This window comes from Narcine bancroftii, chromosome 12, assembly GCF_036971445.1.
Source record: "Narcine bancroftii isolate sNarBan1 chromosome 12, sNarBan1.hap1, whole genome shotgun sequence".
Lineage (NCBI taxonomy): Eukaryota > Metazoa > Chordata > Chondrichthyes > Torpediniformes > Narcinidae > Narcine > Narcine bancroftii.
The window spans coordinates 52,362,080-52,380,303 of record NC_091480.1 but is presented as its reverse complement, the minus strand read 5'-3'; the positions used below and the strand labels follow the sequence as shown (position 1 = coordinate 52,380,303).

Here is an 18,224-nt window from a genome sequence, read left to right as displayed (position 1 = left end):
TCGACCACTTCAGCGGCAGCCTCGAGGAAGTTGTTAAAACAACTGATCCACTGTTCGAAGAGTTCCAATGCACCCGGGACTTGGGTATCCACCTCTAGCCGATCGGAGCGCAGCAACTTCTCCGTTACCGGAGATGTTAAAATTTTCTGTACAATAAAATCACTATCAGTTGCCCCAATAACCACAAAAACAAAGACTGAGGGGAACAATAGGCTTTATTGTACAGAAGACTTGAGCTGGCCTGAATCCAAGCTAAGGAAGTGCAGGGAAGGGAGAGGTGGCTCGACCTTTTTGGCCTAGGCTACAGGGGGCGTCCAGGGGAGTGTCATCAGGGGCGGGCCAGCCCATGCCTTTACCAGCCAATGACTATGTACAATCCATATCATTACAGTTTGAAAATCTGGTTGGGCAATGCCAGAACAACAATCTTGCTCTTAATTTCATTAAGTTTACAGAGCTTATTGTGGACTTTAGGAAGAGGAGGGCAAGGGACTATGTCTCTGTCTTCATTGGATGGATTGAGGTTGAGAGGGTTAGTTTGTTCAAGTTTCTTGAAGCCCACATCTCGAGGACCTCTCCCAGAGCCAGCACATTTTTTTTAAATTTTTTTTTATTTTTCACACTATAAACATACATACATTTTCATGTATGTACAAGATACATACATTTTCCTTCTTAAATACCCATGTATGTACAAGATACATACATTTTCCTTCTTAAATATATAGTGTCGTTTTCTCCCCCTTTCCCTCCTCCCCTCCCTCCCTCCCTCACCTCCCCTGCCATTTATTTAAAGTTCAAAATATAAGATACATTAAACCCGTCAAACAATGTTGTCACTCAATAAAAATAAACAAGAAATTCCACTGATTCAGTGGAATTACAGCATGGAAACAGGCCATTAGGCCCTTCTAGTCCACACCGAACTAAACACTCCTCTCTAGTCCCACCTACCTGCACAATGACCATAACCCTCCACCTTCTTCTCATCCATATACCTGTCTAGCTTTTTCTTAAATAATAAAATTGACTCTGCCGCCACTATTTCTCCCGGAAGCTCATTCCACACCGCTACCACTCTCTGAGTAAAGAAGTTCCCCCTCATGTTACCTCTAAACCTCTGCCCCTTAACTCTTAACTCATGTCCTCTTGTTTCAATCTCTCCTACTCTTAATGGAAATAGTCTATCCACATCCACTCTGTCTATCCCTTTCATAATCTTAAATACCTCTATCAAATCCCCTCTCAACCTTCTACGCTCCAAAGAATAAAGACCTAATCTGCCCAATCTCTCCCTGTACTCTAGATGTTTAAACCCAGGTAACATTCTGGTAAATCTTCTCTGCACTCTCTCCACTCTGTTTATATTCTTCCTATAATTAGGTGACCAGAACTGCACACAGAACTCTAAATTAGGCTGCACCAATGCCTTATACAATCTCAACATCACTTCCCAACTCCTATATTCCATTCAATGACTGATAAAGGCCAGCAAACTAAAAGCCTTCTTCACCACCCTATTCACATGAGTTTCTACCTTCAGGGAACGATGTACCGTTACTCCTAAATCCTTCTGCTCTTCTGTATTCATCAATGCTCTCCCATTTACTACGTATGTCCTGTTCTGATTCTTCTTACCAAAATGAAGCACCTCACACTTATCAGCATTAAATTCCATCTGCCATTTTTCAGCCCACTTTTCTAAGCAGCCCAAATCCCTCTGCAATCCTTGAAAACCTTCTTCATTATCCACTATTCCACCTATCTTAGTATCGTCTGCATATTTACTAATCCAATTCACCACCCCATCATCTAGATCATTAATGTATATAACGAACAACAATGGGTCCACTGGTCACCACTGGTCACCAGCCTCCAACCTGACGAGTACAGCCTCTCCCTTTCAGCCAATGTTCAATCCATTTGACTATCTCAAAATTTATACCTGAAGACTGCACCTTCCTAACTAACCTTCCATGTGGTACCTTATCAAAGGCCTTACTGAAGTCCATATAGACAACATCCACCGCACTACCCTCATCCACATTCCTAGTCACCTCTTCAAAAAATTCAATCAGATTGGTCAAACAGGACCTTCTGCCCACAAATCTGTGTTGAGTGCTCCTGATCAGACCCTGTCTATCCAGATATTTATAAGTACTATCTCTAAGAACTTTCTCCATTAATTTACCTACCACAGACGTCAAACTTACAGGCCGATAATTGCCAGGCTTCCTCCTTGAACCCTTTTTAAATAACGGAACTACATGCGCAATACATCTCTAATGACATTTGGAAAATTACCGTCAGAGCCTCTGCTATTTCCTCCTTTACTTCTCTCAATGTCCTGGGGAAGATCCCGTCTGGTCCCGGAGACTTATCCACCTTTATATTCTTCAAAAGCCTTTCGTAATCACTATATTCTCCATATTTACCCAATTTGCTTTTTTTATCTCACATATCCCAATATCCTTCTCCTTGGTGAATACCGAAGAAAAGAAACTGTTCAATATCTCCCCCATTTCTCTAGACTCCACACACAGTTTTCTGCTCTGTTTCTCTAAGGGACCAATTTTGTCTCTAGCTTTCCTTTTACCATTAACATATTTGTAGAACCCTTTTGGATTACTTTTTACCCTGCTTGCTATAGTCTCCTCGTACCTTCTTTTAGCTTTCCTAATTCCTCTCTTAAGATTCCTCTTACATTCAATGTATTTTTCAAACATCTCCTTAATTCCATGCTTCTTATACCTAATGTACGCCTCCCTTTGTCTTCGAACCAAGTTTCCAATATTTCTTGAAAACCACGGCTCTCTCAAACCTTTTGCCCCTCCTTTTAACCTAACAGGAACATAAAGCTTTTGCACTCTCAAAATCTGATCTTTAAAAGACTTCCATCTCTCTACTACATCCTGCCTATAAAACAAATTGTCCCAATGCACACCCTGTAAGTCCTTTCGCATCTCCTCAAATCTAGCTTTTCCCCAATCAAAAACCTCAACCCATGGCCCTGACTTATCTCTTTCCATAATGACATTGAAGCTGATGGCATTATGATCACTGGACCCGAAATGCTCGCCAACACTAACCTCCGTCACTTGACCCATCCCATTTGCCAACAGTAGATCTAACACTGCTCCTTCTCTGGTCGGCACCTCTACATATTGTTGTAAAAAACTATCTTGCACACATTTCACAAACTCTAACCCATCCAGCCCTTTCACAGAATGTGTTTCCCAATCTATATGTGGAAAATTAAAATCTCCCATAATTACAACCCTGTGCTTATCACAAATATCCACTATCTCCCTACAGATTTGCTCCTCTAGGTCTCGGTCCCCTCCGGGTGGTCTATAATACACCCCTACAAGTGTAACCTCTCCTTTCCCACTCCTCAGTTCCACCCAAATAGCCTCCGTGGACGAGTCCTCTAATCTATCCTGCCTAAGCACTGCTGTAATATTCTCCCTGACAAGCAATGCAACACCACCTCCTCTTGCCCCTCCGACTCTATCACACCTAAAGCAACGAAACCCAGGGATATTCAGCTGCCAATCACATCTCTCCTGCAACCATGTCTCACTAATCGCTACCACATCATACTTCCAAGTATCAATCCACACCTTCAGCTCATCTACCTTTTTTACAATACTCCTGCCATTAAAATATATGAATTTCAGAGATTTCCCAATTCTTAATTCCTGTTTTCCCTCATCTTTAATAACAACATTATTTCCTTTTCCTGCCAATTGCCCTTCATCTTCTTCCAGAGCATTTCCTTTCTCTATCACCTGCCCATCCATATTCAAATACTTACTACAAACTTTCTTTGTTTGCATTCTAACCTTCTCCTTACTGCTCTGTACTATTTTGCTCCCTCCCCCCAACCATTCTAGTTTAAAGGATCCTGAGTAGCCCTAGCAAATACCTCTGCCAGTATTCTGGTCCCCCTGGGATTTAAGTGTAACCTGTCCTTACTGTACAGGTCACATCTTCCCCAAAAAAGGTCCCAGTGATCCAGAAACTTGAAACCCTGCCCCTTACTCCACCCCTTCAGCCACGTGTTAATCCTCCACCTCATTCTATTTCTATTCTCACTCTCGTGGCACAGGGAGTAATCCAGAGATTTCCCCCTTTGCGGTCCTTCTTTTTAACTCCCTACCTAACTGCCTGTACTCACTTTTTAGGACCTCTTCTCTATTCCTCCCTATGTCATTGGTACCTACATGTACCACGACCTCTGCCTCCTGTCCCTCCCACTTTAGGATATCCGGGACATGAGCAGCAACATCCCGGACACTGGCACCAGGGAGGCAAACCACCATCCGGTTCTCCTTGCTGCGTCCACAGAATCCCCTATCTGTCCTCTTAACTATGGAGTCCACTACCACTATTGCCCTCCTCTTCCTTTCCCTACTTTTCTGAGCTACAGGGGCTGACCCCGTGCCAGAGGCACAGCCACTGCTGCTCCCCCCAACTTTGATGTCCTCGGTAGGTTTTCTCTATTGTGTTTCATGTATGGCTCCCATATTTGTTCAAATATTGTAATGTTATTTCTTAAATTATAGGTTATTTTTTCTAATGGAATACATTTATTCATTTCTATATACCATTGTTGTATTCTCAAGTTATCTTCTAATTTCCAGGTTGACATAATACATTTTTTTGCTACAGCTAGGGCTATCATAACAAATCTTTTTTGTGCTCCATCCAACTCGAGTCCTAATTCTTTGTTTTTTATGTTACTTAGGAGGAAGATCTCTGGGTTTTTTGGTATATTGCTTTTTGTGATTTTATTTAATATCTGGTTTAGATCTTCCCAAAATTTTTTCACTTTCTCACATGTCCAAATTGCATGAATTGTTGTTCCCATTTCCTTTTTACAGCAAAAACATCTGTCAGATACTGTTGGGTCCCATTTATTTAACTTTTGAGGTGTAATGTATAGCCTGTTTATCCAGTTATATTGTATCATACGTAACCTCGTGTTTATTGTATTTCTCATAGTTCCTGAGCATAACTTCTCCCATGTTTCATTCTTTATCTTTATGTTTAGATTTTGTTCCCATTTTTGTTTAGTTTTACCATTTGTTTCCTCATTCTCCTTTTCTTGCAGTTTAATATACATATTTGTTATAAATTTTTTGATTATCATTGTGTCTGTAATCACATATTCAAAATTACTTCCCCCTGGTAACTTCAGACTGCTTCCCAATTTGTCCTTCAAGTAGGATTTCAGTTGGTAGTATGCCAACACTGTATCGTGAGTTATATTATATTTATCCTTCATTTGTTCAAAGGATAATAATTTATTTCCCGAAAAACAATTTTCTATTCTTTTGATCCCTTTTTTCTCCCATTCTCTAAAGGAAAGGTTATCTATTGTAAAAGGGATTAGCTGATTTTGCGTCAGTATTAGTTTTGATAGTTGGTAATTTGTTTTATTCCTTTCCACATGAATCTTCTTCCAAATGTTGAGCAGATGATGCACTACTGGAGAATTCCTACATTGTACTTATTTTTCATCCCATTTATATAATATATGTTCAGGTATCTTCTCCCCTATTTTATCTAATTCTAATCTAGTCCAATCTGGCTTTTCCCTTGTTTGATAAAAATCTGATAGGTATCTTAATTGTGCGGCTCTATAATAATTTTTAAAGTTTGGTAGTTGTAAGCCTCCTTGTTTATACCATTCTGTTAATTTATCTAGTGCTATCCTCGGTTTCCCCCCTTTCCATAAAAATTTCCTTATTATTTTCTTTAACTCCTTGAAGAATTTCTCTGTTAAGCGTATTGGTAATGTCTGAAATAGGTATTGTATCCTTGGGAAAATATTCATTTTAATACAGTTTATCCTTCCTATCAGTGTTAGTGGTAAGTCTTTCCAATGCTCTAAGTTGTCTTGTAATTTTTTCATTAGTGGATAATAATTGAGTTTATACAGATGGCCGAGGTTTTTATTTATTTGTATACCTAGGTATCGCATTGCTTGCATTTGCCATCTGAATGGTGATTCCTTCTTAAATTTTGACAAATCCGCATTATTCATTGGCATTGCTTCACTTTTATTTGCATTAATCTTGTACCCTGACACTTCTCCATATTCCTTCAATTTCCTATGTAATTCTTTTATTGATATTTCTGATTCTGCTAAGTATACTATAACATCATCTGCAAATAGACTGATTTTATATTCCTTGTCTTTTATTTTTATCCCTTTTATTTTATTTTCTGTTCTTATCAGTTCTGCTAGTGGTTCTATGGCTAACGCAAACAATAAGGGAGATAGTGGGCATCCCTGCCTTGTTGATCTGCTTAAGTTAAATTGTTTTGATATATATCCATTTACTGTCACTTTCACCAATGGCCCCATATATAATGCTTTAATCCAATTAATATATTTCTCTGGTAAGCTGAATTTTTGCAGTACTTTGAATAAATAATTCCATTCTACTCTGTCAAAGGCCTTCTCTGCGTCTAAAGCAACCGCTACTGTTGGAGCTTTATTTCCTTCTACTGTGTGAATTAAGTTAATAAATTTACAGATATTGTCTGTTGTTCGTCTTTTTTAAATAAATCCAGTTTAGTCTAGATTACTATTTTTGGTACATAGTCGGCTAATCTGTTTGCTAATAGTTTAGCTATTATCTTATAATCTGTGTTAAGTAAAGATATTGGTCTATATGACGCTAGTGTGAGTGGATCTTTCCCTGTCTTTGTTATTACTGTAATTATTGCCATTTTGCATGAATCTGGTAAGCTTTGTGTTTTATCAATCTGATTGATTACTTCCAGAAGGGGAGGAATTAATTAATCTTTAAATGTTTTATAGAATTCTATTGGGAATCCATCCTCTCCTGGTGTTTTATTATTCGGTATTTTTTTTATTATCTCCTGTATTTCTTCTATTTCAAATGGTTCTGTTAATTTATTTTGTTTCTCTGTTTGTAATTTCCGTAGTTCAATTTTAGTTAAGAATTCATCTATTTTGTCTTCTTTCCCTTCGTTTTCAGTTTGATATAATTGTTCGTAGAATTCTCTGAAGTTTTCATTAATCTCCGTTGGATTATATGTGATTTGCTTGTCTTTTTTCCTTAATGCCAATACCATTCTCTTAGTTTGTTGTCTTAAGCTGCCACGCTAGAATTTTGTGCATTATTTCTCCTAGTTCATAATATTTCTGTTTTGTCTTCATTATGTTCTTCTCCACCTTATATGTTTGTTGTGTTTCATATTTTATTTTTTTATCTGCCAATTCTCTTTTAGTTGTGTCTTCCTTCATTGCTAATTCTTTTTCTATATTTGCTATTTCCCTTTCCAACTGCTCTGTTTCCTGATTGTAGTCCTTCTTCATCTTAGTTACATAACTTATTATTTGCCCTCTGATGAATGCTTTCATTGTGTCCCATAGTATAAACTTATCTTTCACTGATTCCGTATTTAATTCAAAGTGTCTAAAATCCTGCCTTTTAAGTAGCATGGAGTTTAATCTCCATCTATACATTCTTGGTGCGATGTCCTCTAACTCTATTGTCAATAACAGGGGTGAGTGGTCCGATAATAGTCTAGCTTTATATTCTGTTTTCCTAACTCTCTCTTGCATGCGAGCTGATAACAGGAATAGGTCTATTCTTGAGTATGTTTTATGTCTACCCGAATAGTATGAATATTCCTTTTCCTTTGGGTGTTGTTTCCTCCATATATCCAAAAGTTGCACTTCTTGCATCGATTTAATTATAAATGTGGTTACTTTGTTCTTTCTGTTAATTTTTTTTCCCAGTTTTATCCATGTTTGAATCCAAATTAAGGTTGAAATCCCCTCCTATTAGTATGTTCCCTTGCGTGTCTGCTATCTTCAAAAAGATATCTTGCATAAATTTTTGATCTTCTTCGTTAGGTGAATATACATTGAGTAAATTCCAAAACTCCGAATATATCTGACATTTTATCATTACATATCTCCCTGCTGGATCTATTATTTCCTCTTCTATTTTGATTGGTACATTTTAACTGATTAATATAGCTACTCCTCTGGCTTTTGAATTATATGATGCTGCTGTTACTGTCCTATCCAATCTCTCTTTAATTTCTTGTGTTCCACTTCAGTTAAGTGTGTTTCTTGTACGAATGCTATATCAATTTTTTCTTTTTTCAGTAAATTTAGCAGTTTCTTCCTTTTGATTTGGTTATGTATTCCATTAATATTTAAAGTCATATAGTTCAACATAGCCATTTCATACTTTGTTTACCTTTCCTTTCCGTTTCCTCATCATCACCTTTCCTTCTTATCCATTTCTGCTTTCTTTTTTTGAACACATTATAAGACAACATTTCTAAAACATAAAATATTTCCATTATTCTCCTATCTAAAATTCCTTTAACCCCACTATCCCCTCCCCTTCCTGAGTTGCCCTTTGTCCCTTGTCGGGCAACCACATCTCCCCTCTCCATTTGGATTTGCGAATTCACTCGTAAGCGTCAACTGATTTCGCAGTGACCGTAACTCTTCCCCACCCAGCCCCCCCAGAAAAGATTTTAATCTTCATATATAACAAAGTCACTCTCCTAATTCCCCCCATACTTCCTTTCTTCCCTTTCTTTCCCTTCTTAGTTCTTACCTATAGTCTATTTTTTTAATATATACACACACACATACATATAGTTTGTGGTAATATTTGTTCTCGTTACATATCTTCATCTCTCTGTCTGTTTTGTAGTTGTTCTGCAAATTTTTGTGCTTCCTCCGGATCCAAGAATAGTCTGTTTTGCTGCCCTGGGATAACTATTTTAAGTACCGCTGGATACTTTAGCATAAATTTATATCTTTTTTTCCATAGGATCGTTTTTGCTGTATTAAACTCCTTCCTCTTCTTCAGGAGTTCAAAACTTGTATCTGGATAGAAAACAATTTTTTGACCTTTGTATTCCAGTGGTTTTTTGTCTTCTCTTATTTTCCTCATTGCTTTCTCCAATATATTTTCTCTTGTTGTATATCTTAGGAATTTTACTAGAATGGATCTTGGTTTTTGTTGTGGTTGTGGTTTAGGGGCTAATGATCTGTGTGCCCTTTCTATTTCCATTTCTTCCTGTAATTCTGGTCTTCCTAGGACCCTGGGGATCCATTCTTTTATAAATTCTCTCATATCCTTGCCTTCTTCATCTTCCTTAAGGCCCACTATCTTTATATTGTTTCTTCTATTATAATTTTCCATTATATCCATCTTCTGAGCTAACAGCTCTTGTGTCTCTTTAACTTTTTTATCAGATTCTTCTAATTTCTTTTTTAAGTCATCTACTTCCATTTCTATGGCTGTTTCTCGTTCTTCCACCTTGTCCACTCTTTTTCCTATATCCGACATGATCATCTCTAATCTATTCATTTTTTCTTCTGTACTTTTTATTTCACTGAATTCTTGTGATTGCCATTCTTTTACTGATTCCATATATTCTTTAAAAAAATTATATCCATGTACTTGCCCTTCCCTTCATCTTCCATTTCTCTGTGTTCTTCCTCTTCTTCTTCTGAGTCCACTCCAGGATCTGTGTCCTTTACCTCTGTCTCTTCTGGTTTTCTTGTTGGTTTGTTTGTTTTATTTTGTTGGGTATTTTTGGTCTTCTTGTTTTTACTAGAAGTGTCTTGATGCTGGTCTTCTTCCTCTGGGTTGGTCATCTGTTGTTTCTTTGATTTCTTTTTACTCTCTTCTTTCTTGTTCTTGTTAGTTTCTATGTTTTCCTCTTGCTGCTTTGTTGTGGTTGTCAATTTCAGCTGTGGAGATCGACTCCTCACCTGGTCCCCCCTCCCGTCAGTGTTATTTTTGTCTTGCGCATCGCGCATGCGCGGTTGCGCACTTTTGTTTGACTCCGTGAGCCATTTTTGTAGTCCCAAGTTCGGGGCTTCAACTGACCTTAAGGAGCGGGCTTCTCTCTCTGCGGCGGGCCTCCTCGGACAGGTAAGGCCTTCACCTTCTTCTTCCAACGTCTTTTCTTCTTCTCTTCTTCCTATTGCTTTTGGCTTTTCTTTCTTCGCTGCCATTTTCTCCACACCTTTACTTTCACTTTATTTTGTTTTTTGTGTTTGTGCCTTTGTTTTTTCACTGTCTTTTTTTTACTTTTCTGGAGAGGGCTGGAGTTCCCCGACCGGCCACTACTCCATCACGTGACTCCTCTCCAGAGCCAGCACATTTGATGGAACTATGAAAGCACACCAATGACTCTACTTTCTAAGAAATCTGAGTAGATTTGGCATGCCATCAAAATCTATTGAACGTTTACTGTGGAAAGATTGCTGATTGCATCATGACCTGGTTTGGAAACTTGAAGTCCCAGGTACGCAGAAGACCGCAGAAAGTTGCAAACCTTACTAAGTCCATCACAGCCACTAACCTTTAAGCAATACACAAAAGTGCTGGAGTATCTCAGTAGGTTACAGCATCCATAAAAAAACAAGAGGCAGTCAACGTTTTGTGCTGCAACCCTTCATCAGGATTCCTTTGGCTCTATTCATTTACCAAGCTAGTTTAGACTTTCCCTGGCATGAATCAGAATTTATTGTCGTGAACATGTCATGAAATTTGTTGTTTTGCAGCAGCATCCCAGTGCAAACATTTTATATAAACCACTTTACAAAATAAAATAGTGCACGTAATGGTCAAAGTGAGGCTGTGTCCGTGGTTCATTGATTATCCAAGAATTTGATGGCCGCGGCAAAGAAATCGCTGAGTGCTCGTCTTTAGGCTCCTGTGTGAAGGGGGCATGGCCTGGGTGGTGGGGGTCTTTGAGGATAGAGGCTGCTTTCTTCTACCTCTTGTAGATGCCCTTGATAGAGTAAAGTCTGGTGCCTGTGATTTTGTGGGCCGAGTTAACAGCCCTCTGGAGTTTATTCTTGTCCTGTGCAGACGTGATGCAACTAGCCAGAATGCTCTTCACTGTACACCTTTAGAAGTTTTGACCACTGGTGTCACTAAGGAACAGTAACAGGTGACACCATCAGAGGGGGTGACACCAAAATGACTGTCTATAAAATTTTTGAGCAGTGTTTCAGCAGAAATTTATTATTTTTTATAAAATATCCCTGTAGTTAGTTATAACAACATAAACATTTTTCGTATCAATAGACCTACGAGGCTAAAACTTGGTGTTCATGTACTTTTTGTGTCTTCTAATGCGCTCCAGTCAGAGCTGTCATTATTACTCAATGACAAAGATGCTTCGAATCACATGGTTTCGTCTGCACATGCTACAAGGATGCGCTGTTGTTTCTGTTGCTGCTGGAGTTTTTATAGTTACTGCTTTGGTCAAATTTTCTGGTGTTTTAACTACAATATTGTGGTGATTGGTATATGTGAACCTATATCAATAACTTTTTTTGAGAATGAAGTCGTAATTAAAAGAAAAGGAGAATAATCAAAAAAGGTTTCTGCTCAATTACTAATAATGTTGTAACGAATAATGCTGTAATTCAATGTAGAAAGATTACACAAAACAACTTTGTTGTTAGTATTCATGTAATTGAAGAAATATTACATTTAAGCAATTTGTAACAGGTGAGGGTCAAGCCGGAATCGCCACATCAAGATCAGGTTTCGGGCGGCCAGGTGATTGGACGATGGAGGCAGATTTAGGCCAGATGTTCTGCTTCCCAAATGAAAATTGCGGAAACCAACCTCAAGCCAGGCCTTGGGCTGCGGTCGGCCTCTCTCCACCTCATTTGCCTCACTGAGCTTGCAGTGCCGGAGGCCGAGGAGCACAAGAAACCGAGGTTCGCTGAGCTTGCAGCTGATGCGCAGCCACGTGGCAAGAAAGCAAGGGTCCTGAGGAACCCAGAAGAGACGATCACTCACCCCACAGAGTCAAGGCAGCAAGTCTCAGGGGTGCAAGAAGGGGCATTAACATCTTTCTCACATATTATTCACAACTCGATATTATTATCCATTCAGCTCTGTGTATGATATTGTAATTTTAATTCTGCTCGCTGTTTATCTCACTACTTTGCCATCACATTCAGTGATCGACAGGAATTATGATTCACAAGTAACATTAGTACAAAAAACATTAGGGACACAAGAAGAGGTCCATTGGGGGGGGGGGGGGGGGGAAGGAGTGACGCCACTGGTTTTTGACCACACACAAACGCACCCGTTTGTAATTTTACAATTTTGCCGTTGATTTGTGTTCTGTTTCCTTTCGAGCGCGGAAAACCCCCAATCGACAGTTAGTGTGGGTTACCGTTCCAGTTCGCATGCGCGGCCGATCCCGCAGCCTTCTGGGTATTTGTAGTCCTCACTTACCGTACCTCTCGGTATCGTCGTGAACATGTCATGAAATTTGATTTGCAGCAGCATCCCAGTGCAAACATTTTATATAAACCACTTTACAAAATAAAATAGTGCACGTAAAAGTCAAAGTGAGGCTGTGTCCGTGGTTCATTGATTATCCAAGAATTTGATGGCCGCGGCAAAGAAGCCTCTGAGCGCTCATCTTTAGGCTCCAGTGTGAAATGGTGTTGCAGGACTACAATCTCCATGAGGCACCGCGGCCGCCGGGCGAACTGGTGACGCGGCGGCCGCGGGGGAAGGTGGGTAAGAGGAGGGGAAGATGTCGGACGATGAGAGCCCGGAGCAGACGGTCGCCGAAGACCTGGTGGTGACCAAGTACAAGATGGGCGGCGACATCGCCAACCGTGAGTGAAGGGAGGAAGGGCCGTGAGGAGTGGGCGGACGCTTGGGGGTGGCGGCGGTGGGCTGTCCGGCGCCGTCTATGGGGCAACCGGTGTGGGCACGTGGGAAGCGGGGTAGGCCTCGGCGGCTGGGCTGCGGCGTGGGGAGGCCTCGGCGGCGGGACAACCTCGCTCCCGGACCGCACTGCGCACGGTCTGTCTCCTGGGGCACGATCTGGCATCGCCAAATCCCGCAGTTTCATCAACTGTCTGGTCACGAGGTGATGGGCCGAAGACCCTCGATCGGGCTCCTTCGTTCACGTCACAAAGCGAATGAAAAAAAGGCCCGAACCCTTGGTCATCCTTTCGTTTCTATAGATCAGTGGCTTTCAAACTGCAAACACCCCCCCCCAAAACTCACATCCCACTTAAAGTAATCCCTCTGCCCTAGGTGCTCTGTGATTAGTAAGGGATTGATTAAGGTGGAAGGGGGTTGGGGGGAGGTTGGGAACCACTGGTCCAAACTCGAGTGAAGTATTCTTGAGAAAAATTGTCATTGGCACATTTTCTTTGGAGTTATGAAACCGTGCACATAACGAATCAATTAGGGACGATTAAAACAGTGGTTTTGAAACCTTTTTCTTTCCACCCACATACCACCCGAAGCTGTGCAAAATTGTTAATTTTTCTTCTTGCCTGCCATCAATGAGAATTCATAGTTCAATTATTAAGTTTATTGCCCTGCTGCTAATAAAGATATTTTCTGCAAAAGTAACATTCTTGTGTGCATACTGTTAGAAGGATTTTTTTTTCAGTCTTGAGGTTTGTTACAAATCTGTAACAGTTTACTAGATCCAATAATTAGGATACCAGAATCACATAAAACTATTGGATCCTCTAGTATTATCATGTGCCTTTTGCATTGGTGACCATGGTTTATTCTTGTTTCTAAAGTCTTTGGGTGGAAATTGTTGAGGTTGTTGCAGTCTGGATGCTCTGGGAGCCTGATTTCCTTGAATTTATTTGCTATATCCATAATTTGGTGGAAACATTATCACAATGGTAAATCTTTGCCTCTGGGTTACATGGGGGTAATTTAGTCATGAGCAGTATACATGTTCGTGGTCAAACAAGGAGAAGCTGGAGGGACCTGGGTGAAGCATCATGGAGAGAAATGGACTGTCAATGTTTTGGGTCAGGTCCCTTTGTTGAGACTAAGGAGGGAAATAGCAAACTAAAAGGGAGAGGGGGTGACCCAAGAGGTAATCTGATACTCGGCAGGTTTGAGGGATGGAGTGGTAAAATAGGTACTATAAGAAATGAGACACCTGGGGTTGGTGGGTGAAAAGCAAATGCTGGAATGGACTTAAAAATGGGAGCAGGTATAGGACAGATGTAAACATGGAACAGGATCTGGGTGGTGATACCTGAAATCAGAAAATTCAGTGATCATACCATAGGGTTGTAGGCATCACAGGTGGAGCATGATATGCTGTTTGTGTTTGGTATTGCCCTAGCTATGGATGAGGCAGAGACCAGACCTGTCTGTGTGGGAGTGGTAAGGGAGGATTAAAATGGTTGACAACCAATAGTTATAGAAGACATGTGAGGAAAAAGTGCTGGTGGTTGACAAAGTGGTTGCCAAATCTGTATTTGGATTCACAAATGTTGACGAGGCCACATCAAGTGCACAGAATGCAGTAGAGTATGCTGAAGGAGGGGCGTGTAAAACTTTGCCTCACCTGGAATGTGTTTACACCCCTGATGAAGGCGAGGGGAGAACAGTAGCGACTTCTTGCAACCTCCTGCGGTTGCAGCAGGAAGTGGTGGGGATGGGGTATGAGTGGGGAAGGAAGAGTGAATTTGGCAGTTGCAGAGTGAATGGTATCTTTGGAAAACGTTATGGAGGAGATGTTGCTGGTGGTGGGATCACATTGCAGTTGGTGGAAGTGTCAAAGGATGGTGCCGGATGGCATTAACATAAACCTCTGGTTCCTGATAAACCTGTTGGTCTTTCCCTGTTGCCTTTCCCTCAGCGTGTACATGCCTTTCTTTTGCCCTCCCCCCCACCTTCCCCCCGGACAGAGTAAAAAGATCAATTTTTTACACTCCCCTTATTCAGTTAACACCCTTTGTTGGTCTGGACTCCTTCCCCTGCCAGTCTTGTGTCTTTATTCTGACACCTTCCTGTTCTTTTTTTCCTATCTTGAAGCGGGCTCTGGCTCAACGCTGGTAATATCTTCCTGTGGATGCTGCGAGGCTGGCTGAGTTCCACCAGGATTTGCATTTTTACTGCAATCAAAGCATCTGCAGACTTTCATGTTTCACTGTTGGATGAGGAGGCTGGGTGGGTGAAAAAATGAGAACCAAAGGAACATATCCTTATTCTGTCTATGGGTAGTGGGTGAGAACGGAGTATGTGAAATGGGGAAGATGCACATGAGTGATGTATTAATGACCACAGTGGTGGAGGAACCATCTTTCTTAAAGAAAGAGGACATTTTCGGATGACCTTATCCTGGGAACTGATGAAGTGGAGACTGAGAAACTGGGAGAAAGGGATAGCATCCTCACAAAGGACTGTGTGGGAACAGGTGCAGTCCAGGCAGCTGAGAGAGTTTGTCACATGTTTTCAGAAGAGGATATAAAGAGAATAAGACATTCTTTTGGTTTAAGTCACAATAGACAGACATGCTGTTAGAAGTACTGTTCTTTGAGTGAAACATTAGATTGAGTGCAAGGTGCTCTTTTGGCTGTGCTTTATTTTAAACAAAGCTCTATTTCAAAGAAGAGTTTGGAGTTCTTGAGTGTCCAATCTAGAAGTTTTTATAACTAAAGACAGATTGTGTGGTCATTGCTCATTGTCGATGCAAACCTAACGTTCTTTCCTCCCCAGACCTTTGTCACTGTCTTATCTCATCTTGACGAGTTATTGCATGGCAAGGTACTGGAGGGCTGCCAAAATTTGGAAAATGTGGCAATTATTTTTTCACTCTTCCAGGGAAAATGGTGGAAGCAGATAGAATAGCAATGTTTAAGAGGCATTTAGAGAGACACAAATAGATAATGGAAAGAGAGATCACGTGCATTCAGATAGGATTAGTTTAATTTGGAGCAATATTTGGCATAGGCATTGTGGAAGGGCCTGTTCTGTGCCTTAATGTTCTATGTACTCTGCATTAGGAAAAGCTGCAGGAAAATTGGTAAATTGTGGCTACTTTTATGTAGCAGCTGTTAGTTATGTGATAACTAAGTATTAATTTCTTCATATAAAACCAGACGATGACAGCTCAGAAACTTGCCCTTTAGTCCTAGTCTCTGCTGAATTATTATTCTGCCGAGTCCTACAGACATACCCAGTCCATACCCCTCCATATCCCTCCCATCCTTGCACCTGTCTAAATTCTTCTTAAACATTCAAATTTGAATGTGTATTCACCACTTCAGCTGGCAGCTTATTCCACACTCCCACCACTCTGTAAGCTTCTTCAAGTGCATTCTCCACCAAGAATGCGCCTGTAGAAGCGGATTCAGACCTGTGGAATGGTTGTTCAGGTGGCAGTGCTTTCAGCACTGTCCATTTTGGCTGTCAAAGTTGGGATGGCTGGCTGTCAGAGCTGGGACAGCTGGTGTGGGCTGTTAACGCGGGGACGTCCCACAGTGTGGGGACTGATATAGGGCTGTGGGGAGAGAGCGGGGCAGTGGAATCAGTATGGGGACAGCCTGCACCGGGGGGGGCAGAGGCAGCTGAGAGGGGGGCTGTCAGGTGCTCACCAGCTGATTGTCATCCCCTTAGCAGCCGCTTTCGGGTGGCTGCATTCAGGTGCCGGGGGACCTCAGTGTTTCGTGATTATCCCTCCTGGAGGAGGGTTACAAAGTTTGTCTCGCATGCGCCTCCTGTGCATTCAAGTGGCCTCCTGACAGCCGCATGTGGGCATAATATGCGGCTTTACATCAGGGGATTTTAGCCAGCTGAAAGTGCCTTGTGAAGAAGTTTCCCCTAAACATTTTCTTTTGCCCTTAACCCATGATCTCTGCTTTGCATCTCACCTACCCTCAGAGGAAAAAACCTATCTATGTTTGCTATTGTCTGTACCCCATATAATTTGAAATAACTCTTTCAAATGTCCTCATTCTTCTACGCTTCAGGGAATAAAATCTGTTTAGCCTTTCCCTGTAACTCAGGCACTGAAGTCCGGGCAACATTCTCGTAAATCTCTGCACTCTTTCCATCTTATTCATATCTTTCCTGTAGTTAGGTGACCAAACTATACACAATACTCCAAATTTGGCCTCATCAATGTCTAACATGTACCATAACTAACATCCTGTACTCAATACCTTGATAATATGAAGGACAGTATGCCAGAAAATCTCTTTACAACCCTATCCACCTGTATCACCACTTTCAAGAAATCATTATAATTGTAGTGGCCCACACACAGAGACGCAGACGGGTCCATAAAATGGCCGATGAACGCAGCAACTGCACGAATCTGGGGATGGCGCTGGCCAATCCCAGACCAGCGCTGCGATGACATGGTGCCTTGACATCGGCACCTGGGGCCCATATAAACATGACGGCCAGAGCAATAAACTAGTCTCGACTTCAAGGCTTTGGTGTGCGTGTCGTGGAGAACCACGCTCAGGTAATACGAATGCTACGTTGGTGACCCAGACAGGTCTAACTGGCAGTTGGACCCAAAGATGACAGATCAGGCATAGCCAGTGACCATACACGCGGTCTCATTCACGCTCCTAACATTTTAGGTGTCGCAGCCACACGTGTGGTTCGAGTAGTCCAAGGCTTAATTCCAGCTACAACATATCATCACTGACGACACCTGCTACTTCTACGTTGTGAGTAGACTCGATCAAGACATAGCGACAAGGGTTGTAGACTTCCTATGACAGCCTCCGGAGCAAGGCCCTCAAAAAGCTGTTAACCTGTAATGAGCAAAATGCTCGCTTTGACTAAGGGCCACAAGCCTTGCCTGCTCTTCAAGCAGATCTTTCTGAAGCAACTGCCTGAAGATATGCAACTCTTGCTCACTGATGAGGACTTCAGCAAGCCTCGCTGCCCTGGCAGACATGCTCTGGAGAGCGAAGATAGATATCAGTGCCATCGTAGACCAGGTCAACAAGCACAGCCAAGACCAATGGAGAGGCAAATCAATACCCTGGGCCAATTGTGCTACTGTCATCAGCGATGGGGTGCAGAGGCCGTCGATGCTGGCCATCTTGCGGGTTTCTGATAGCTGTGGCGGTGGGCCCACATGATAGCCTCCCCTCCGTTCCAGACTTCTTGTCAGGCAGGCATTTCCTGGTCGACATCGGCAATGAGATAAGCATCCTGCCCACCGCAGGCTTCGATACTTGCAACAGCAAGCAGGGCCCAGCACTGAGGACAGCTAACAGCTCCTCCGTCCAAACTTTTGGTACCCATACCACCCCCCTTTGGTTTGGCAACAGCTGGCTTATGTGGACCGTCACCCTTGTGGCAGTGGCGCACCCGCTCCTGGGGGCCGACTTCCTTCATGCCCACTGCCTTCTCGTAGATCTCAAT

General features: G+C 41.7%; 1 protein-coding gene across 1 annotated transcript in view; it reads left to right on the top strand.

Annotated features, from left to right (window-relative positions):
- Positions 1 to 12,556: 12,556 nt before the first annotated feature.
- The window catches only part of LOC138746803 (proliferation-associated protein 2G4-like), a 56,496-nt gene continuing 50,828 nt past the window's right edge, over positions 12,557 to 18,224 (top strand). Inside the window, exon 1 of the mRNA XM_069905265.1 lies at positions 12,557 to 12,682. Within this exon, the coding sequence (XP_069761366.1) occupies positions 12,598 to 12,682 (85 nt within the window). The 5' untranslated portion in view covers positions 12,557 to 12,597. The remainder of the gene's footprint in view (positions 12,683 to 18,224) is intronic.